This window comes from Etheostoma cragini, chromosome 3, assembly GCF_013103735.1.
Source record: "Etheostoma cragini isolate CJK2018 chromosome 3, CSU_Ecrag_1.0, whole genome shotgun sequence".
Lineage (NCBI taxonomy): Eukaryota > Metazoa > Chordata > Actinopteri > Perciformes > Percidae > Etheostoma > Etheostoma cragini.
Window position 1 is genome coordinate 23,651,474 of NC_048409.1, and position 23,086 is coordinate 23,674,559.

General features: G+C 39.4%; 2 protein-coding genes across 2 annotated transcripts; both read right to left on the minus strand.

The window, feature by feature from the left end:
- Positions 1-509: 509 nt before the first annotated feature.
- wdfy1 (WD repeat and FYVE domain containing 1) lies at positions 510-10,831 on the minus strand. Its single transcript, XM_034865241.1, has 12 exons — positions 10,577-10,831; positions 8,522-8,589; positions 8,268-8,341; positions 7,997-8,051; positions 6,931-7,081; positions 6,736-6,848; positions 3,677-3,803; positions 2,499-2,604; positions 2,065-2,166; positions 1,850-1,980; positions 1,637-1,745; positions 510-1,080 (listed from the first exon to the last, which is right to left on the minus strand). Exons 1-12 carry the CDS (start codon positions 10,711-10,713, stop codon positions 1,021-1,023), a joined length of 1,233 nt encoding a protein of 410 aa, XP_034721132.1. The 5' UTR covers positions 10,714-10,831; the 3' UTR covers positions 510-1,020.
- A 631-nt stretch (positions 10,832-11,462) lies between these two features.
- serpine2 (serpin peptidase inhibitor, clade E (nexin, plasminogen activator inhibitor type 1), member 2) lies at positions 11,463-21,584 on the minus strand. The gene is made up of 9 exons (XM_034865263.1): positions 21,313-21,584; positions 18,709-18,987; positions 18,072-18,299; positions 17,423-17,620; positions 13,517-13,715; positions 13,334-13,431; positions 12,598-12,684; positions 12,343-12,426; positions 11,463-12,052 (listed from the first exon to the last, which is right to left on the minus strand). The coding sequence occupies exons 2-9, from the start codon at positions 18,968-18,970 to the stop codon at positions 12,015-12,017; spliced, it is 1,194 nt and encodes a 397-aa protein (XP_034721154.1). The 5' UTR covers positions 18,971-18,987; positions 21,313-21,584; the 3' UTR covers positions 11,463-12,014.
- Positions 21,585-23,086: the final 1,502 nt, after the last annotated feature.

Genomic DNA, 23,086 nt, shown 5'->3' on the forward strand with positions numbered 1-23,086 from the left:
CCCACTATTCAAATGAATAGTGACTGGTTCACCACAGGCTGGCTGCGCTGATGCAGCTACCATCAGTGCATGTTACTATGGCAACATATTTCAATTTCCCCTGCCTCACCTGGCTGGGTCAGTGATGTCATGCAAACATATGACGAGTCCATCAAATTCGTATGGCAGCATCTTTTGAGGGTATCAAGCGATTTCCGTAATTTAACAAGAAAGAGGCTGTTCTATTGATCTTCTTACCAAGCTGAAGTGATTACACATTAATAATGGTTATAACGATATGAAGAGAATCCGCCCACTGACAAACCTACTGATGTAAAACCTCCTGAGAGTGATTTAAGGCCAACTAGTGAAAGGAAAAAAAACTGAAAAAGAGAGGGGAAAAAAAAGACTGAAAAAGCTGATCACTTTGATCAGTGAGTCTATCTACTATACACATGATGCAAGGGTATATGCAGATGATTTGTCGTTTTTTTTTTTTTTTTTTTTTTTTTTTTTTTTTTTTTTTTTTTTTTACATGTTACAGTGACTGAGTAATATGCAGGTAGTGGGCCACGGTGAAAAGCAAGCTAGTGTATGTTTGTACAGCACTTCCAGGTCAGCAACTTAGTGACACTTTACTTTACAGTGCAGGGGTAATAAACAAATGCCCTTTGTCAAAAGAAGCATAGGAAATATAATGTAAACACTAATATCAATACTATTTCTCCCATAGGAGAAATCATTACAATGCATGCACACACCATTGTGCTTAGGGTTCTGTTTTGAATCAGTTCAAAAAGTAGCACACACTTTCATGTCGGACTGACAGCTAGTGAAAATAAATGTTTGAGAAGCAAAAGAAATGTGAAGGGCCACACCCCCCCACACCCACACACACCCACACACCCACTCACACACACAAGGCCTGGTTGTAGCTGAAGATCCCAGTAGATGATGCGAAGATGTACTGTACAGAGGGGTTTCCATGACATTAGAAGAGTGTGCAGAGCACAGGGGGGACCATGTCGTGGGCCGGGCCAATCAGCGCGAAGAGAAGCCTGTTGCTAAGGTACAGCCAACCACCTGCGTCACATCCCAGATCTGTGGAGACAAAGAGCCAATAATAATGATAAAGGCCTGGTGCAAAGCCACGTTTAAGGATTAAAGGTTATCTTCAGGCAGAATTTTCACTAGTAATTTACACCAAATTGCACAATGGAAATAAACTGAAATGTGAAATAAAGGAACCAATAAAAACATGATTCTTACAAAAAGTATCACAACATATAGAAGACCTCCACACCTGAAAGACTGACCACCATAAATGCTTGAACCTATTAAAAAGGTAGGGTCTCCATGAAAAACTTGCAAATGCAACATTTTAAACAGTGTCTATAAAGTTGTTTAATAGGAATGCAATCACATAGGCAGTGCCTGTATGTGTGCAGCTTTGTTTACTCACATACTTTCGTGTACTGTATTTTGTTTATTTAATACAAAAGTTTAATTGAGGATTAAAAAGACTCTACAGCCCTGCCAGCAGGTCTGTGTGGCTGCAGAGCGGTTTTTGGGCCGCCTGCAGAGACGCTGATTTCCTGTGTTGGACACAACCTGAATACATGCATGAATTATCTGGAGTCAAACAACTATTGTTGACCTTAACAATGCGGTCGCTTCCACAAGTGACCATCAGGCCTCTAGATGGGTCCATGTCCATGTGGGCGATGTTGTGTTTCCCCTCATGGAACGTGGCCAAGGGTGTTCGACTACACACGCACACACACAAAAAAAAAACAGTTTCCCTCATTACTCTGAAATAGGGATATAATATAATCAATTATTACAAAATGTGGAGAAGGCCTTTACTCACTCTTCTTCTTTGATGGCATCAAAACAGGCATCACAAACCCGCACCGGGAACTCGAAGCCCATGATCGGGAATGTGGTGCGTTTAGAACTACATTTTCCACACACAGCATTGCCGCACTTCCTGCAGTGGTGCTGCACAAATGTAAAAAAAGAACACTTGCATATTAGGGTGACTGAGGGACTCACAACCGCTAATGCCACTGATCAAACTCTTACCTGTCTGAGCCCCATGGTCTTAGTGTCCCACATCTGCTTGATGTTCCAGAAGAAAGGCTGCTCACACTTCTGACAAGAGTCGCTGTCTAACCACTGGGGCGCCTGCAGATGCACATGCAGTTGAAAGCTACCATTAAATATGACAATATTAATGCTCCATATAGACATAGAAGTACTGCAAACATCAGAGTTACCCATGCAAAGGCACTGGGACAAAAATAGAGAGGAGAAACAAAATTCTTTACAACCAACTTTTAATCCTGCACATTTCATTGACCATTATACTAGAATTTATTGTCCACTAAAAATGAAGAAATGACATATGTATCAGTGTAGAGTACAGCTAATCTGCCTTTTAAAGTCAATTCAAATTCTATGTTGGACACTATTGCCTTTTTACATAAGCATCTATGTGGAAAACGTAGAAAGCAGACCTCTTCCCTCTGTGTGTCCATGTTCCACACTGCCATGCCTCCGTCGGCCGAGCACGACACAAGCTGCCTGGTCAACTGGAGGTAACGAATGGCCTGAACACGCTCACTGAGGGAGACAATGAACACAGAGAACACATTTTAATTATGATTTAATAATAATTCTAGCCAAACCAATTTTTCACAGTGAAATTGCAACTCCACAGAGCGTTTTAACCTTTCATCCCAATTTGTCTGGATATGTAGGCTGCATGTTTACGGTTTAGTTCAGTGTAATGAATGCCCATAGGCATAAACCCAGTCTACTGCTAGCTCCACAGAGACAACATTAGTTAAAGAAAAGGAGTTAGAGGCCAAAAAAATTGATTAGTGCTGCTTTAATACATATTGCACCATAAAGCAAGTATAAAGATACGAACAGCAGGTAAAAAAATACAATAATACAAAAAAAAAAAACGTCAGAACTTTAATATTAAAGCTGAAATTCCGAAAGATCAAAAGTGCCATTTGAATTGTTTTTTTCAATGGGCTGACACACACACTTTTATAATTTTTACCGACTACTCGGACTACATTGACAATAGCATTTTTTCTCAACCTCCATCCAGTTCTATACCATAATGCTCAACATATATAAAAAACTTTAAACTTTTCTTTTTTTTTTTTTTTTTTTTTAAATATGATTTTTTTGGGGACATTTTCGGCCTTTATTTTTGACAGGACAGATGAAGATATGAAAGGGGAGAGAGAGGGGGAATAACATGCAGCAAAGGGCCGCCGGGCGGAGTCAAACCCGAGGAGTCGAGGAGTAACCCTCTATATACGGGTACTGCTCCACCAACCAAGCTATCAGGGCGCCCAATGTTAAATACGTTTTAATACAAAAAATAATAGTAAAATGAGGGATAAAAGAGATAAAGACAGGGTCATAACATGATTTAGGACCTGTCAGACCTTCACGAGCATTACAACTCTCATTTTTATGAGTGTCTGAGAGACAAACCTCCTAAAAGCATCATTGACATGGACTTTGCGTTTATCACAACAGTCAGTGCCTGTGGACAGCTGTTGCTGACACCACCTTCTGCCCTGATTTAGTTTAGAAGCATCCTCCTCCCTGACAAACACAGAGGTATGGCTAACTTAGCACCTGTGCATTTACAAAACACTGATGGACTTACTGGTGTCCCTGCAACAGTAACGTTCGTCCTTTGCGGCCCCCAATGTCCCACATGATGACGCTGTGGTCGGAGGCTCCTGAGAACAGCAGCCTCTGGACTGGATCCCACCACAGTGTTGCTATACTACCTAGAGGGTACAGAGGGATGAACAGAGAGAAAAAGAAACACACTTAGATGTATGTAGTTAAATGTATTATGTGCTGCAAGAGCCTGTTGAGCAACAGTGTTAGAGTCTGACCTGTTGGCTCCACCTGGTGCCTGCTGGGAGAACTACAGGAAGCTCAGACCAAACACCCTAAACCTGGATCTTATTACAGCTGGAGCAACAGGAACCCCTTCTTTTTTAAATTGAATGAGTCCTGTTCTTCAATTGTTGTGCATCATACTGATTTCATGTGACCAAGATCTCATTATATGCTTCGTTAAAAGGACTACTTCAATTCTTCCTCGCCAATGTGTGTGGCACTCTACTTAAAAAAGGCAATTTTGGGGGGGAAATCCTACATTAAAATCCTGAAAGAAGTTACATGTTTAAGATAAAACGTTAAGACTGACGAAAAAAAATCTGTTCCAATTGGTCTGAAAATGGGCGGCCACAGGACTATTTGACTGATTACAGTTTATGAAACAACAGAACTACTATTTGGAAGGTTTTTATGCCTTTGTTTTAGCAAAGGTTGTATGTCCTGTTCTTGGAATTAATTCAGCAGGGAACTCTTTTGCATTTAGCACATCAACTACATGGCACAGCACAGACCATCTGCATATTCTTGTAAGAGGGCAGAGCGTATCACCCATGCTAAACACTCGACCCCCCTTCTCCGTCTGTTGAACAAGAACAACAGACAGGATTGTTGTAATAGTACAGTGAACTGTCCATGAATTTAAATGCTTTAACTGAATTTCTGATTTTGTTGAATCACATGTGTCAAAGCCCCATGCAAATTTTGATCCGGCCCCCACTACTTGTGCACCACACCAAAATAAAAAAAAATAAATAAAAAATGTTTGTCATACTGTAACTATGCAACACTGCTGTGCAGAATTTGACCGATTTGCCGACTTTGAGGCTCAGAATTGCCAGCAGAAGCATGGAGTTTTTAAATATTCAGGCTGTGAAAAAGGTTGTTGTGAGTCAGCTGGGTGGTAGCTGCTTTTAAAAATGTAATGGTTGTTTTTCATGACTTGCTAAATAAGAAAGTTTTTTACAGATTTTTTCAGGGTTTTATGTCGACCAAACTGTATGGGAGAAAGCTATATGAGACATGCAATAATACAAAGTTAATTGACTTTTTTTGTTAAATAAAAGCATGACAATAAACTCAACATGTCTGGCCCTTACTGTGATCATCATTTCCAGTGTGGCCCTTGAGAGAAATTGAGTTTGACACCACTCTGTTGTATCATTGATTTCCAAACAACAACTTGCAAAGACTTAATTCTTTCCACGTTCCCGGGGAAGCCTTCAGAAGGGAAAAGAACTTTGGGAGTAGACCAAAAGTATGTATAAAAATCTTGATGTGAGGTCTGACCTTTCCATTCTGTTTTCCAAATGTGATTCATCATAATTTCCATTAAATATTTGGGCGCAACTCAAGCCCAGCACCACATTCATTAATATGGATAATTATAAATCCAATTAATATGTATTATCATGAGCACCAAGGTAGATCAAAGAGAGAGGTAGGGCATTGAAACATTAATAATTAAAAAAAAAATGTTATGATGTAAGGATTTTTATTTTATATATTGTTTTGAAGGAAAAAGCACATTAACAATGTCTGTCTCAACTGCCTAACCTGTAAGCAAGACCTCTGTGGTAAAAAAAAAAAAAAAAAAAAAAAAAGAGGCTTTTTGAGTAAAAGAGACCCAGACAGATGAGTCATCCCTCACCCTGTTCTCAACAGGCTCATGCTGACATGTATGCACCCTCTACACCCAAACAGAACACAGGGAAGTGTTTGTTTCACACAGTGGCTTATTTTTGTTGCGGGATCCATTTTCCCGGCACAGATACAAGCACACTGACGGACCACTGAATACAAATCCCATCTGAGTACTGCATTTCTCCATTTTCAAGAATGACAATACTAAACAGCTCAAATGGTCATTGGACGGCTTGATGTGAATGAAGACAGCACAGTTTCCAAATGTAAGTGGGCTGTATTTATATAGCACTTTACTAGTCTTAACAACTACTCAAAGCGCTTTTACATAGAACAGGAACCATCCACCATTGACACAAGGTGCCACCCGCTCATTAGATAAACACTCATATACATTTACACTCCGGTGGCGCAGCATTGGGGGTAACTCGGGGTTCAGTGTCTTGCCCAGGGACACTTCAACATGGGACTGCAGGGCCAGGGATTGAAACACAACCTTCCAATTGGCAGGCAGCCGCTCTACAGCTGAGCCACAGCCGCAACTCAAATCTCAACTCAAACAAGCAGATATTGGCAGATATTGGAATTTCTAGAACAGTATGAAAGCAAAAAATATTCACCATTATTCAAACCAAATGATGAGATTTCTTGTAGATAAGTAGTCTCACATCCTGCATAACTGAGATCTACTCATTTGAAAAATAAATGTTAGACCTCATAAAGTTTGCGTGGCAGTGTGTGGTGGCGCAATGCTCTATTTGACATTATGTATGGGGGCACTTCTTTTATTCCTTAAGTCTGACCACTATTAACATCATTTTTCCTGTTTAAATTATAAGATTTTTATAATGCTTTTTTTTTTTTCAACGTTTAAAAGCAGGTAGAACATTTAGGGAATCACAGAGCGTGTCTCGCCATGCTTGATTTCTTTCATTTTCTTGACTTATGAAGTCATGTCGTGGAATTTGGGTTATCTATTTTTTTACTACGGCCACATCTGCCATATCTAGCTTCAGCATCAGAAGCCTGCTTGTGCGTAGATGTATGCAGTAGGTCAGTAGACAAACTGTTTGAGCTGAGACCTTGTGGGATTCCCCTCTGCTGGGAGAAAACAATAGTTCTGCCTCAATGACAAACGTAATTCTTTATGTACAGGCAAGTGCGTGTCTTTACCTTCGTGACCCTTTAATGTAGTGATGGTGGAGTACGTCTGCTTCTCCAGCTTCAACAGTGTGATCTGTCCTGAGTAATCACCGACAAAGGCGTGCTGCGTGTCGTGATCGTATCTGAGCAGGGAGTCAGGGATGAATCAGACATTCTGCTACATAATCCTGTGTAGTGTACACACAGTGAGTGACTGAAGGATACTGTAGGCAGGAGGCCCAGGCTGTAAAGTAGTGTCTCCCCAGCATGCTGCCACTCTGGGTGCACATCCAGCTCACACTCTTGTCATGGCCAGTACTCACCACCCACTCACTCTCCAGGGAGAACACCATATCTGACACACGGTTCTGGTGGGCTGCAGCAGACACAGACACAGACACACAGACATTAAGTGTTAAACAGACACAGGTCATGTTGGTTAAAGATCAAATAAGATCACATCTTCCATTGGGCTTAATATCTGAGCCGTGATGGATGAGAACCACCTAAGACTAATTTGCCCTGTCCATGTGCTGATCCACCCAGAAGTTCTCTGCTTAGTGTCTCTGTAATCCAGACTAAGACAGACAAATCCCTTCAAACAGTCTTAGGTGTGCACACTTTTGTTGTCAACTCTGTAATCAGTGCCTTTCATTTTACAGAAAAAGAATCCCTTTTAAGACACTGTACTGTGCAGAACACTATACTGATTTAATACTTAATATAATACCCAAACCCTGCCGATAGTCAATGCACAGTAAGTGCTGACATGCAAGTTATTTGTGTGACATAATCAAAACTGCAATGCTAAAAAAAAATTGCTGACTTGGATGGGAGAAACAAAAAAAGAAGATATAAATGGCTAGGGCTGCAATTTACTATTATTTTAATTTTCAATTAATCTGCAGATGTTCTTGAATAGTTCTGTCGATGAAATGTTTAGAAAATGATGAAAAAGAAATTCCCGTCACAACTTCACTGAGCAAAGGGCAACAGTGTCTTGTTCTGTTTGATTAAAAAGTCCAAAACCCAAAGATATTTGCTTTACAATGATGAATGAAAAGCAGCAAATTCATTTATTTTATAAGCTGAAACCGAATTGTGTTTTTTTTTCCACCAGCATTTTTCATCATCTTTGCTTGAAAAGTGACTGAAACTATTGATGTGATCAATTATTTGAAAATGTTTGATTATTTTTGTATCATTTGACTAATCAAGGAATTACAACTCTGTCTCAGTCTCAATTTGTTGCTGAACTGGATTCAAGTTATAATCTAGGACGTAATCTTACCCGGATATGTTTTTACATGGTTCATCTTGTTGAAGTCTTCAGAGATAAGAAACTCCTGGAGGGAAAGCAAACAGACGGAAAAAACGTTTGTTTTAAATCAAACAACTATCCTTCCCTCAGAGGCATTTTGACGAGTGCAAATATTGAAATTGTAGCCTTTTTAAAACCAGATATGCAGGTAATTTTTTGTTAAACTAGATTGTTTGAACAACCAAAAGAGTGAGCCTGGAGCCAGAGTATGAAGCCATTTGTTTGAGTAAGCCTTACTCACCACAACAGCTCCATTGTCCTGGCCTATAAAGATGCGTCTGCTGTCATGGTGGTACGACATGCAAGAGCATGGAGCTTAAGGAGAAAGAAGTAGACATTGATCATGAGCAGGGAAGTCCTCATACACATGCCATGTTAAAAGAGGGGTGTGCATTGTGATGAAGTCAAAATTTACTAAAAGGGCTTTTTACTTAACACTGATAAGCATGTACATCCATACTTAATGTCACAGTGAAGCAATGCAGTCGTACTTACAGGAGACTGTGTGGTAGATACTTGGCCAGTATTGGCCGCTGTCTCTTTTCAGCCAAACTCGGATAGTCCTGAAGGCAAATGTTAAAACATCACATTCAAAGCACTCTCCAATGTTTTCTCAAGGTGTCTTCCTGCAGGCTATTTTAAGTAATGATGGGAATTTTTTGATATACAGGACTGAAAGTGCATTTCTAATGTTTTACTTTGTATTGTTTGTATATACAAAGGTAGGGTAGGTACATACAAAGAATATATACTTTTACTTTATGTAAAAACAAGACTTTTTATCATTGGAAATACACAATGGAAATATACACCGGCGAGAGCTCTCATCTAGGACTAGGCTTAATCCTCTTCTGGAAAACCGACCCTAATGCTCTTTATAAACAATGCTTGATTCTGTTCACAAAACCGCACTGGAAGGGGTAGGCTGGCAAAACTGTGTTGTTTATGCCAAAAAGCATTTTTGATGCTCATTTGATCATTATTCTTACAATAATTGTTGGATATGTTAATAATTAACATTACACATTTTAGTATGCCCCCAAAACATAATCTGGATAACTTTGCAAGATAATATAGTGTTGTGTGCTCTTGAAAACAACATTACGTTTTCAGTTCCGGTGCATATAAAATAAGCTTCTGCAAACCTTTAAGGACTCACGTTTAAGGTTTTACTTCTATTCCAGTAATAAGCAACACACTCATATCAAAAGCAGCATCTGTCCAGTTTCATCAAGAAACCTGGAAGTTAGACTGCTGCATCATCGCCCCACAACTTCCCTTTCGAAAAGCAAGTGGGTTAGATTATGATGGAAACTGCATCATATTTCAGATACTAACTTCCTTTATCTTTTAATGGTAATGATGCTTCTTCACACTTGTAGCCAAGCAGAACAACCCTAACATTACTTATAACTCGGTGAATGGAAAGGAGAGTGAGAGCAAGTGAAGATCTGTCCGAATGTAGTGGCACTGCTGCCTTCAGGTGTCGTTAACAGTACGCTATTACATTTATGTGTTGAATCATTCATGAACTTCAAAACAAAAGGTTTTCCTACTGTAGCGTTACCCTGGTTGTCACAATGCCATGTGTGGCTTTGGATGCCAGACATTACAAAGCAACTTGTGAATAAGATTAATAAACAAACTACTTTAAATCTGAATCTTTTTTATTGCCAAAGTAAGTTTTCACTTCCAAGGAATTTGTCATGATGTAATATAATGGCTTACAATAGACATATTAAAAAGGGAATAAACAATAAGGCTCAGTACTGCTACAGTCAAGGAAAAAAATACAGGATAAAATATTAGTTTGTAGTATGTAAAAAAAAAAAAAAAAGAGAAATATGTATAACATAACTGTTTTAGTAATAGAAATGAGGTGGCCTGTAAATTTAGTGTAGGGTGTACAAAAATATTGACATGGGCATGTCCAAAAGTTCGTATGGCTAATAAGCACAAAGGTTCAAGTGTAATGGTCCATGATGTGGGTAAAAAGGTCCCCTAACACTTTTACTTTTAAAAAGTGTCGGGGTCCATCTGCTAGACCGAGGATGGTTATTATTATTTATCAAATCAAAGAGAGGGCGGTAAATGTACTTTTATTACAAGGTTCACCCAAAACACAAAGTAATTTTTAGCTACTATAGCTAAGCAGCTAGCTAGCTAGGTTAGCTAACTAGCTAGTCGACATAGCCTAACAAATCGTAATGTTTTGTACAGCATTATTGAGTCGTAAAGCTCGACGTTATGAAACCAAATGTTATATAACCGTTTACTATTACGGTTGGTTGTTTGATCGCGGATGTATTACAAAAGGGACTCATTCTTGATGGATTTCTATCCCCACACCCTTGTACGCTAACCTTGGTTCCATTATGGAATATCCATTCTAAAAACAATAACATCCATTCTAAACTGTCGTTTCTTCTCCTTTTGTTTTGTCTTTCTTCAACCAGTGCACCAAGAATTAAGAGTGTAATGACCAGCAAATAGACCGAGCCCGCTAGCTACTGCCGTGAGGCTGTGGTTAGCCTGTTTGGCAAAACTCACCTGTCCTCGCTGACCGTGATCACTCCATCTTCCTTTGGTATTAAAACTGCTGCATTGACAGCGTCTGAGTGGCCCTCGATCTTGTTCAAAAGAATCGGTCTAGCGGTCTGGGGCCTCGAATGAATCTCCGCAGCCATGGTTTAGCTAAGTATCCAGCAGTGTTTTCCTTCAGTTGATTTTCCTACTCTCTCAACAGTGAAGGAGGACCAGCTGACACCCGAAGCCGCTGTCAGGATTACCGTAATGACTGCAAGAATAGGAAATGAGTGAGAATTCAGTTTGGCCAGATGCATATTACCTACAAGGCAAGTGGGCCTGACGTGCCACAGAGCACTAAAGAAGCTCTAAAGTTTTGTAAAGCACCATTTATCACTAAAGAAAAAAGTACCAATATAAACGCGATATGCAATTGCGACCACAGGAGTGGCCGAAATTGCAAATATATAATGAGACACTCACGTGGCAGCAACTCCATGCATTTAGGCATGTAGACAAACCCAAGCATCAAAATGGGGAAGAAATGTGATTGGAGTCACTTTGAACGTGATATTGTTGTTGGTGCCAGAAGGGTAGGTCTGAGTATTTGAGAAACTGCTGGTTTCTGCCAGGTTGATAGCCAGAAGAGAATGGCCAGGCTGTTTTGATTATATAAGATCACACTTTATGAATGTATTATTTATTGTTTCATTTACATTCTATCCTATATGTATGTTAGATGTGTTTTAGCAAAAAAATGTCTTTGCAAGTCCCTTGCAAAATGGTAAAAAAACCAAAATGCAGCCCCAAGGCAAGAAAAGCCCCTCATGCACAAATTCATAGACCAGGAAGGTTGATGTTGTAAAAGCAGTGCCCAAATCACCATCAATCAATAAATAAGGCAAAAGAATTGATGTTATAAATATGTGAATTTATTTGATCAAATTTGAAGCAAGTACAACAGAAGATTTCCTCAATGAGGGAGAAAAAATAGTGTAAAGTAGCTGAATGCGAACATTCAAGATGGGATGTACATTGCCAAAACTTAGGAGTGAAACTTAGAACAGGCTGGAGTGACATGACTTGAGGAGGAGAACCTTTAAACTGAAATTGGGAAATCATAAATAAAATAATCATCCTACTCCAGCATTGAGAAAATACACAACTGACATCCAAAGTCTTAAAAATGTAATAAATTCAAAAAGTATAAAAAAAAATGTTTTAAACAGCTAGAAAATTTAGTCTGCAAAACATTTGTATAAAGCATGTTATGCATTACAGAAAAAAGGCAGCATAAAAGCAATATTTAAAACAAATAAGATATGTCCACACTGTACATTAGTCTACAGCAACGTGTATGTGTGTGTGTGTGTGTGTGCGCGCGCGCTCATGCATGGCAGTGTAGAGGCATTTCCCGTGCTGGTCTGTGATGCTACCAGGGGCTGGCCAGTGATTGCTGGGATCACGGCTGGTTGATCTGGCCCATAAAGAGAATAGTACCTGAGACAGAGACGGGGAGAACTCATTATAGTCGAGCATTGCACAGACAGCTCGTCGTCACTATAAATGAGGGCAACCACAGTTTTTTATGAGTTGAAATAAAGGTAATTTATTGATTGATTGGGTAACCTGGACACTACGCCTTACAAAGGTGATAAATTCCCATATTTCAATCAGTAATACATCTAGTTTATTTCTCATGTAGTGGCACAGATGTTAGATCTTAGTCATACAAAAATCATATAATATAACCTTTAACGGTGAATCCAGATGAAAATACAAGTCTTTACCTGTTGGGTTATGTCTGATGAGGAATAGGAAAGGTCTGTCCACTGTAACCCAAGGTGGAGAGGATCGAGCCAGCAAAATGGCAGCTAAACACAAAAGCAAACACATTGTGAAAACATGTCTGAAAATGTTACAGCATAGGTTAATGCACAATAATATGTTATCAACCTTTACATAGAACATTCTCATTAACTTACAGCTTTGTGTTTGGCAAAACATTTGAGTCTAAAGACAAGGCTCACAGAACAAATACTCACTAGTGGCAGCTGCTGCTTTTGTTCCATCTTCATTCACCACAACCTTGGCTTTCTGGAGAGCCTTGGAAACATGCACAGGCTGAGCACCTGAGACAACAATAACTGTTAATTAGTTTTAGACACATACAGTATGTTAGTTTACAGACATGCCAAGCCATCATTGCTTTTTATTATCAGTAGGATATTGATCTGCCAATGCTGTCCAGATGCAGCTTTATTGGTATGATCGAGTTACTTCATAATAATGTACAAGTAATCAATAGCATTAGTGCATTATTGAACTAAACTTCTTACAAAAACTCTTTAAAAAGGTCCAACTATTGCTCTATAGTCTTGTTTTATAACTGGGCGGCTAAAATTATAGAAGAAACTTAGTTGCTTATCTGTAATGAGTGCAAGGACAGTGACAGTTGTAAACTGTTGGTGATATAATGCGTATTACCTTATAAAGGTCACTGCAGGAGCTAGAATGCTATTTCCTGTCTGAATGATTTTTTCCTGGAGTAATCCTATGAACCGATTTGCAGCTTACACCACAAGATGGCAATAGAGCATTACATTTGGAGCTCCCTACATTCCTTCACTCAGGAAGATGATGAGGGAAAGAAAAAATGTAACACTGGACAGCTAGCTCTAGCTCTGGAAGTAAACAGCCAACAATGCTTTCATATTTTCAAGCTTTCCTCGTATCCAAATAAACTTGTTGTAAATACTTTGAGGCAGAACACTGACTCACTGAGGTGTCTGAAGTCAGCTTTGTCCTGACTGAACATGTCTGTTATTCCCAGTGCTGAAAGGGGGGCTTCCAAATCTACCTCCGCATCAGCAGTAAACCTACACACACAGACACACACACACAGTTACTGACACATTTGGTCGAAGCAGTTTTAAGAGCAACTGCTGTACGTGTATGTCTTACTTGGGGATGAGCAGGCGGACTTTTCTCATGTGCATCAGTTTGGACCAACTCTGCACTGTGGCTGTGCTGATGTGTGGGATGACACGGGACAGAGGTGTGTCCTCTTCAGAGGGCACAACTATCACCATGCTGATCGTGATGCCGTGATAGGGCAGATCAATTACCTTATATTTCAGCCCCTGAGGCGTGGTGGCTATGCCTGGTAGGAGAAGAAGAGGGGTTAAGGGTTAATTGTTTCAAAGGTCTGGTGATGGTGATATGGATGAAACTTGAGTCAAGCCTTATAAAATGTCACATTATTTGTCTGATGCTATCCAATTATCCATTTTACCAGGATGGTCTGCTGTGGGTGACACCGCTCTGAATCTGTATTTAGTATAAACAGACTAGAAACGGAAAATGCATGATTTCCTGAAAACAGACAGATTCTTCCTAAGAAATGACCTATCTACCCAAGTCTCTATTTTTGTTTCAAGGTCTCCCTTTCTTCTTATCAAAATACTTTTTCCAACGGATAGATAAATTAATTTCAAAATTCATATGGAATGGTAAGACTCCTAGGATAGGTAAAGACTTAACTCCAGAAACCAAGAGCAGTAGGTGGGTTGGCCCTCCCTAATTTTAAGAGCTATTACTGGGCAGCAAACGTCCACAAAATATCATATTTGGGTGCAATCTCCAGATCCAGACTGGTGCGAGTTGGAGTCCAAGTCATGCATGTCGACCTCTCTGCATGCTCTGGTCTCATCTAGCCTCCCTTTTCATCTCCACTCTCAGAATATAGACTCAGTTTAGAGGAAATACTAACACAAGGGGAACATTTTTGATTCAGAGCCCGCTGTGTAACAATCGCACGTTTTTACCTGCCAAATTAGACCAAGCCTTTGCAGGATGGCATAGGAAAGGGATCTAAATATATAGTGATCATTACAGGAATAGGAACATTTCTAGTTTCAATGCCTTGAGTTCCAAGTATGACCTTCAACAAACTGACTTTTGCTACTTTCAAGCTCGCCAATTCGCTAAGAGCCATAGCTCACAATTTCCTACTCTCCCGGAAAAGTCCCTAGTGGACTCACTGTTAAAAGTTCCTTCTGGGTTGAAAGGTTTCACAGCACATTCCTATTCAATGATTGTGTTACTTGATGATGTTAAGATAGACAAGCTCAAAACTGTGTGGGAAAAGGAACTTGGAATTGAAATCTCAGAAGATGTATGGACTAAGGTTCTAACAGGGGAGAACAGCAGCACATCCTGTGCAAGACTGGGTCTAATTCCATTTGAGGTTGTTTATGCATACACTGGTGTAGAGCTATGATATCCTCATCTCATCTTATCCTAATGTGGATAGCAAATGTGTAAGATGTCATGTTAAGGTAGTTGACTTGACACATGTGTTTTGGTCATGCCATAAGCTAGCAGGATACTGGTCACCTATATTTGCTGTATTGTCTATAGGGCTGTACAATAAATTGCAATTGTATTGAAATATCCAACTAGTGCAATATCCAAATCTTAGGGAGGTGCAATATTTTTTAAAAGGCCAAATATGTGTCAAACCAATCTAAAATAAAGTACTGTGGTGCTGCTAAGATGTCCCAGCCTATACATTTTATATTTTTCAATGAAAATGAGAATAATTATACAAAAATGATCATTCCCTCCAAAACCATTAATCATATCGCGATCGTTAGATCAGTCAAAAAAATTGCAATTAGATATTTTCCTGATATAAGTGCTTAGGGCACCTTAGAACCATGTAATATATTTGGTGTAACAGATAAAGGAACAAACTTGACGTGAAAACAACTCGACATCATAGCATTTGTCTCTTTATCTCCACGTAGTCAGATTTTACTAAATTGGAAACCAAGCACCCCGCCCACTGTAGCACAATGGCTTAAGGATGTAATGCTGTTTTTACATCTGGAGAAGATTGAATTCACAATAAGAGGTTCTAACAAATTCCTCTCAGTGTGGGAATCTCTACTGTCATACTTTAGTAACCTCCAAGTCCTATCAGGGTGGTAAGTAACCACCATGGCTGACTGCAGAGGTTTGATTGTCCCTCTTTATTCAAGTTACACTATATATAAACACCTGGCTATTGTACTCCACTATGGTGTGTCATGATAGAGTTTTGAAGGTGTGCCGCCCTTTACACAAATCATATTTGTTTATTCATGTTTCAATTTTAAGTATGTATTTCCTTTACAATTGTCTGTATTGTTAATACTTTATTTGGTCCAGTCAGGGTGGGATGGGATGGGGATGTTCTGTGTGCAAGAAAAACAAACACTCATATACCTTTACCAATGTATCTATGCTAATAATCTATATTTCTCAATAAAAAGAGGTTTAAAAAAGAAAAAGAAATGACCTACTTAGTCAGCAGATGTTTTATCTTAGCAAAGCAACAGGCTATGTTGAACAGGTTGTTAGTTTCAGCAAAGAGGGGCGGGCGGGGGGCTCTAGGATGCATTTTTAGAGTGCTTTTCTCACCATTCAAATATGTTAATATTGCATGACGCCTGAGATGGCAATCAGTGTGCTCAACTGTATGAGTCCTTGACTTAATAAATAACACATTTCCATCTTGTAAGGCACTCAGCTGCAAAACAAGACATATGAACAGTTTAACTTAGATGTGAAAGTTACTTTAGGCCAAAAAAAGCACATAAAGTAACAGCAGTACCTGTCTCATACCACAAACAATCACTACATTTTTTTCATGCTTCATATGGCCATTAAACTAAACCACGGTACATTATGTTTTGAAGTCATAAAGCCAGTTATGTATAAATTCCATTATATTCACAACTGTATCAAGCAATAGTCAAGTGATGATCTTTATGAGCTAGGTACGGTAATAATCAGCTGGTCACACACAGCACAACACGGACAAAAAACACAAACGTCTGTGCCTCAAAGCTGAACAAGGCCTTAGGTTTAACTCTAGCACTGTAACAGAAGCTATCCACAGCACTCTAACACAACTCCTCTAAATATAGACGGCTGACTAGTACATCATTATATTTCACACCGAACTAAATAATATCCTACGGGTGAGGCATGTCTTAGCCTGCATTTCCTTACAACTCAACACTAGCTGACCTATGAATCAATAACTGGCAAAGGGCAGAGATTGCATCATACAAACAAACAAGCAATTTAATGATCAAATCTACAGTATATCCAGTTGGAAGACCTTACTTTAATTACAACTTCTGATCGGCCTATTTGTTGCCATTTGTCTGAACTTGTTTTGGTAAAGGTTTAACCATGTCAAGGCAATCCAGACAAGCTGGTAAACATGGTTGTAAACAGTATAGGTTTAGACATATTTTTGTAATTGGCTTTGCAAATGTTTCATAAGGAAGGACATGCATTCAGGCCATTTGTTAGACCTCAAGGATAACCACAGCGTACTGGTGGATAACACTGAATGTTAACATCACTATTATTTGTACCAAAGAAAACTCATTACCTTTAAGTTACTGTTTGCCCTATTTTAGGACTAAATTCCTCTGGATGTATGGTATACTACTGTTTAATAAATAGTATGTAATTGTATTTGTCTAATCACCCAAAGAATTGATGACCTTTTTATCAGGCCAATTACTTTCAACCCAATAGGAATCCAATAGTATCTATTTGCAGTCAAACCCTACCTACTAACTGTGGCCCTAAAAATAGTATCTTTAAATGTCATTTTGTGGTAAAATGTAATAAAGAACATCTGTTATTCAGCATTATGATGTATTTTCACAATTGGCTGTATTTAGGCAAGTCAAATATATGAAAGCAAAATCATTAACACTGAATCTGTTCTTGATTAAAAATATTCAGTTATTAAGTCTTACACAGAAGGCCATCACTGGAAACCTCTCACACACCCCCGCTCACCAATGCTGAAGACAGATAGTTGAGACATCATTGGAACTTTATATACATTTCCATTTCCCCCGTTAAAGGGCCTCATCTTGGTGTTCTCTGGCTGGAAGCGCGATTTCCATAAGCCTTTGAAGTAGATTGAGTTGACAGCAACCAGACGGGTCAGAGCCGGGTCCAGCATGTCTGCTTTGATCAAGTTGGGAATGTGACCTGGATAAATATGCAACAAGGGAACATTATTTAATTTAGAAATATTTGAATAATCTTTTTCATATTCACTTCAGCACAAATGAGAAAGAAATAATGCAGCATCATAGTAGAACCTACCAATCAAAGCAGTAGAACATTGATCACATTACAACGTCGAGGCTTCCTACTGTGCCTTTGACGTACGAACACAATATGAATAGACTTGCAGGTAAGATACAGGGGCCCAAACACCCCAAGCAACTCTCAGCCCCTCAGGGTGATCAGAAATACATTTTGCGCCAAATACACAGATGAATAAGTGTCTCTTAATCGCAATCTCAGTTATATGAGCTCAAGACTTTACATAATTCAGTTCATATCTATCTATAACGATGGAGATCATAACTGGGTTGAAAACATGTATACAGCTGTTGCTTACATCTGCCTTTACAAGGGCTCCTTGAACTCCTACCTTTGGTCTTATTGTTGACCCATTCATTGATTTCATCTGCTGCCTCATTGGGGTTGCTGAAGTCCAGGTACCTGCTCTTGCATTGGAAGTTGGCTTTGTTGGTGGATACAAAGGCCTCCTCCATGGGAAAGCCCTCCTGGCTGAACATGGCATTGGCAATCAGCACAACATCCTGGTTTGACTTAGCTGTTAAGGTCTTGTGTAGCTTCTTCAACATCCTGTAAGGGCCTGTGCAGACCAAGTAAACTGAATTAGGTTAATTAGTTCTTAGGAATTAGTCTAATATACACACACACACACACACACACACACACACACACACACACACACACACACACACACACACACACACACACACACACACACACACACACACACACACACACACACACACACACACACACACACACACACACACACACACACACACACACACACACACACACACACACACACACACACACAATATATATATATATATATATTTGAAGGCTGGTCTGACTGCATTGACTTCAGTTCATGTTAGTAGCTAATTCTAGACTAAATTTTGTAATACTGAGAGAAAAACTGGCATATAATGTTCACCAGCACATCTTCAGTTAGCACTTGAACTTTTACTGCCAGGAAGAGTCCTTACCGTTTTTCTTGTAACGTAGACCATTGAGGACCTGCTTCCGAGTCTCTCCATGTGCTCCTGGTAGCAACATCCCAAGGATGGAAGCCACACCATGGGGTGAAAGAACCACATTTTCCAGGGGCTTGGAGCGGGCTACCTGCTGAAATACCTGTATGCCCAGATCAGAGCCCCGTTCGCCATAGGTGGGAGACTGGGAAAGCACACCCTTGTGGCCATACAAGGTCACCAGTGCATAAAGGCAGAATAATGAGAGATGCTTCATCGCCAACTCCACAGCACCTAGTACGAAACAAAGAACAGAATATTAGACACATTTTCTTGTAAGAACCACAGCAGTCTCATCTGTTGATTTGTTCTACAGTAAACACAAATTACAGGTAGCATGTAATGTTTACCTATGAGCATCACCAATTTTTCATTATAATGAGCAGTACCATCTGAACAACCACAAATTAATCAAAACATCAATTTACAACAATAGGCATTCCTTTAAAGGTGCTCTAAGCAATGTCACGCGTTTTTTAGGCTAGAACTTTTGTTCTCACATACAGCAAACATCTCCTCACTGTCCACCAGCTGCCTGTCCCCAGAACACACTGTAAAAAAATAAAAAAAGGACAGCCCAGGGTCTATAAAAGGGCAACAAAAACAAACAGCGCCCACCTGCACCATGAAGCATGCACAAACAGTGTTCCAGCCAATAACCCACAAGAAGGGTTTGGGGGTTGGGGGGGAGAGCGCGGAAGCAAAGAAGGGTGGGGGGGGGGGGGGGGGGGGGGGGGGGGGGGGGGGGGGGGATGAGGAGCTAGTCTTGTTTTGTTTGAAAATACTTCAAATGTCAACAAGAAGTAACGTCACCCAACATTGTTTAGAGCACCTTTAAATAATAGGGGGGGAAATCACCAGAGGCCTCACGATACTTTATCACCACGGTGCTTACGTCATGACAATACTTATGTCCCAATACAATTAGAATTTAAACATATTGCAATATTCTCCAATATATTGCATTTTTATTCTTTTATTATTTAGTCACAATTTCAAATTGTGTCCCCAAAAGAAAACTTTGTCAACATCTGTTTCATCTCAGAAGATACATCTCTATCATTGTTTATCTCACTTTAATTTTATTGCTGCAAAATGGAATTGTCAAGCTGACAAACAGACCAACACGTATATAATATTGGATTGATATTTGGCTTCTGTGTATCGATACTGTATTACCACAGAAAATAAAGCGATACAATGCTGCATCAATTTTTCCGCCCACCCTTATTAAATAACAATTCACAAGAGAGTCCGATATCACTTTCACATGACTCACGGGTAAATGAAATTCTCACATTGCACTTCCCTGGTTAACAGAGTTAATAAACTGAATAAACTGTGTTCCCTGGTTAACAGAGTTAACCAGGGAACACAGTTTATTCAGCTGCAGGATCTGACTAACCCTTACTCCCACTGTCCAACATTTTCTTGTTTCCCAATTTTTGTTGGAGTATAATTTATTTTGAGACTAAATTAAATCTTTCAGACTATTTTAGGAAAAGGATTCAACCTGCAACCCACTCACTAAAGCAGAAAGAATGCAGCGACAAGACGCAGCCAGAACGCCTGCTGGCTTGGTTGCTTAGAGGGACATCTTACATCTGTGATGTATTTTTCATGTACCTACTGGTGGTAGTCATGTTTTCTTTTTCAACAGTTTCAGTGTGACCTGTGCAAAGGTTTTGGTTATTCGTTATAGTCCTCATGGTTTATTCTCCCATTAGATTTGGAGTTAAATCTCTGAGATTGTTCTCGGACGCTTTGGAAAGGGAAGGGCAGTAGCCTTAACAGGCCGTATGTGTTATGGAAAACCAAACTCCTTTTACAAAAAATGTGGAAATATGACGGCATTTTGACATAGTGAGTTGAAATCCCACTAAGAATAAATGTAGTGGTTGGCATAATGTGCCCGACCAATCAGCACTGATTTAAATGAAACAGCTATTTTTAGCCACATTAATGCATATTTGATTTGGTGGCAAAATTAGAAGATATCCGACTAAATTATATATATATATATATAAGTGGATGTACAATTTGTCGAGAATTTAGGCCTCCTGGATCGTCTGTATTTGAGATAAGTTGTCATCATAATCATTTGTATTTGTCTGTCAAATGTCCAGGAGCACTCGCACAGGACAAAAGGCATCCTTGACAACCATGCTTATCATACAGCTCACTGGATGTGAAGCGCACTTTTTTGTTAGAACTATTGTAATGTAAGTCACGTTAACATCACTTAACTAGCTGATAGCTACTTTACGTTCCACAAATAAGGTTTAACGTTTGCGTAACGTGGTGTCAAACAATAGCCACATTATTTACGTTAAAATTAGCTAACAGAAACAATGTTATTTAGCGTTAAACGGGTAGGAGCAACTCGCTTTGGGTTAGAATTCGGACTACAAGGTGGTGCTCAACCAAGGTACGTTAACGTCAACGTTCGGAACTCTTTGTTAACTGTTTTAAATATCGTTAGCTGCATTAGTTGAGTCTAAGGTAAAAGTAGCTTTATTGTTAAAAAACCAACAAACAAAAACACAGTCCTTAACTTACCTATCACGAGGTGAAGTTAACGTTACTTCGAATAATGCCGCAGGTGAAACTGTAACCTTATTAGTCTGCTTTTCACTACCGTCAAAACAAGAAACGAAGGTTCGTCCGCAATGTAAATGAAAAACACTTTTTATTCCAGTGAAAGGGAGAACTACTACTGACTTCCCCGTTGATTCAGAGAGGACTTTATTGGGCTGAACTCCGCCTTCAAACCGAGCAAGAAGTGAGTGTGTCGCTGCAAAACGATCGCTGGTCTCCGTTATTGTCAAACTCAAAATAACAGAATATGAGCTTCCGGTACACTTTCAAAATAAACCTCAATCAATCAACCAACCATATTATTGTCCATTGACACAGACGTTTCACATCCTTTATAATATATACTGCCCATAATTTAACATTATGCTACAATTGTACTGCTGCCGAGTTTTCGCTCTTATTTAGCCGAAGAAGCAAAAAACGAGTTTTTATGTTTAAGTCCATGTATTTACTTCCTGTACCTTTTGGCCAACTTTATCTAACTTGACGCATGTATTAAGTTGTTAATTGTTTACGACAGGAAGTGACAATGATGGAGAATGCTTAGTAAAAAGATGTAAGAGCAGTCATTTTTGTTTTGCTTAGTTAACGTTAGCTGTTTTCAATGGAAAATCGTTGTGGGCCTCCATTTACCTTGGTGCATTAGTAACAACACAAATACAGAGCATTACCACTAACAACAACATTCTCTGACTAAAAAGTAGTTAGTGCCTTACATAGCCTACTCCCATATTTGCTGAACAGAAACTTGATTAACAAACGACTTACTGGTCAGTTTGCAAAATTAACAGGTCTCATATGGCCTATTAGGGGGATTTTGTACATAACCCCTAAGTGAACAGTACATGGGTACATTTGGCATTACTTGCCCACAACTGATGTTCATTCACACAATAAACACCTGATGCTTTTTTGTCTGGTGACAAAAATGCACACACCTGAAAAGAGGCTGAGGCTCAATTGCATCCCCGCTGCAGCCAAAGAGGATTAAGAGTAGGAGCCTGGGGATTTGAATTACAGTGGATTAAATGGGAGTGCATGGGCAATTATGACTAAATCCATCCTTTTATGATTGTGGGCTATGATAATAATATACAATTCAAATGTATATTTTGTGGGCTGAACCTCCGTTTTAACAGATTATTTAACATAGCCTCTAATTTAATAACCAGGTGGAGGCTTTAAGAAATCACTTCCACAGCATGGGACAACCATAGTTGGGCTGGATTCAGAGTAGGATTCAGTCTTTGTGGGTATGTGGTTTGTGCTTGGAGTGGGGGTCTTGAGCGTCCAGCTGAGATACAGAGATTGGGACTGTTGTGTAAATAAACACTGCTTGTATGGGGTCATTGTGTCTGTGTTTTGGAGGTAGTAAATGAACACACAGCTGTCTAATATTATCATGTCATGCAAGGCCACTTCTTTTTCTATTTAAGATTCTGCTTTAAACCAAATACATTAAGACAAAAGATTAGAACATTGCAAATATGTCGTCGAAATTACACGATTTCCAGAAGTTGTTGGGTGTACCCAAACGCCATCTCTGGGTCCCATTGGAGATATCATCATGCTCCTGTTGAGCAGCCAACACAACAACACGCTTTTATCATCAAACAAGACTAAACTTGTGCTGAACAAGACCACAGACGTGTGCATGTTTGTGCAAAACGGATCCCATGCAAACCCATGAACCGGAACCACTTCCGACAAATTGTCTGTTGAAACATTTTTTCCT

Coding starts and splice junctions, on each gene's coding strand:
- wdfy1 (XM_034865241.1), bottom strand. CDS start 10,713: ATGGCTGCGGAGATTCATTCGAGGCCCCAGACCGCTAGACCGATTCTT. Junction 3,804..6,735: donor TACATTAAAGGGTCACGAAG/GTAAAGACACGC, acceptor TGTACCCTCTAG/GTAGTATAGCAACACTGTGG. Junction 1,081..1,636: donor GAAGCGACCGCATTGTTAAG/GTCAACAATAGT, acceptor TTGTCTCCACAG/ATCTGGGATGTGACGCAGGT.
- serpine2 (XM_034865263.1), bottom strand. CDS start 18,970: ATGAAGCATCTCTCATTATTCTGCCTTTATGCACTGGTGACCTTGTAT. Junction 12,427..12,597: donor AAAAGCAGCAGCTGCCACTA/GTGAGTATTTGT, acceptor TTTTGTGTTTAG/CTGCCATTTTGCTGGCTCGA. Junction 12,053..12,342: donor CATCAGACATAACCCAACAG/GTAAAGACTTGT, acceptor TCTCTGTCTCAG/GTACTATTCTCTTTATGGGC.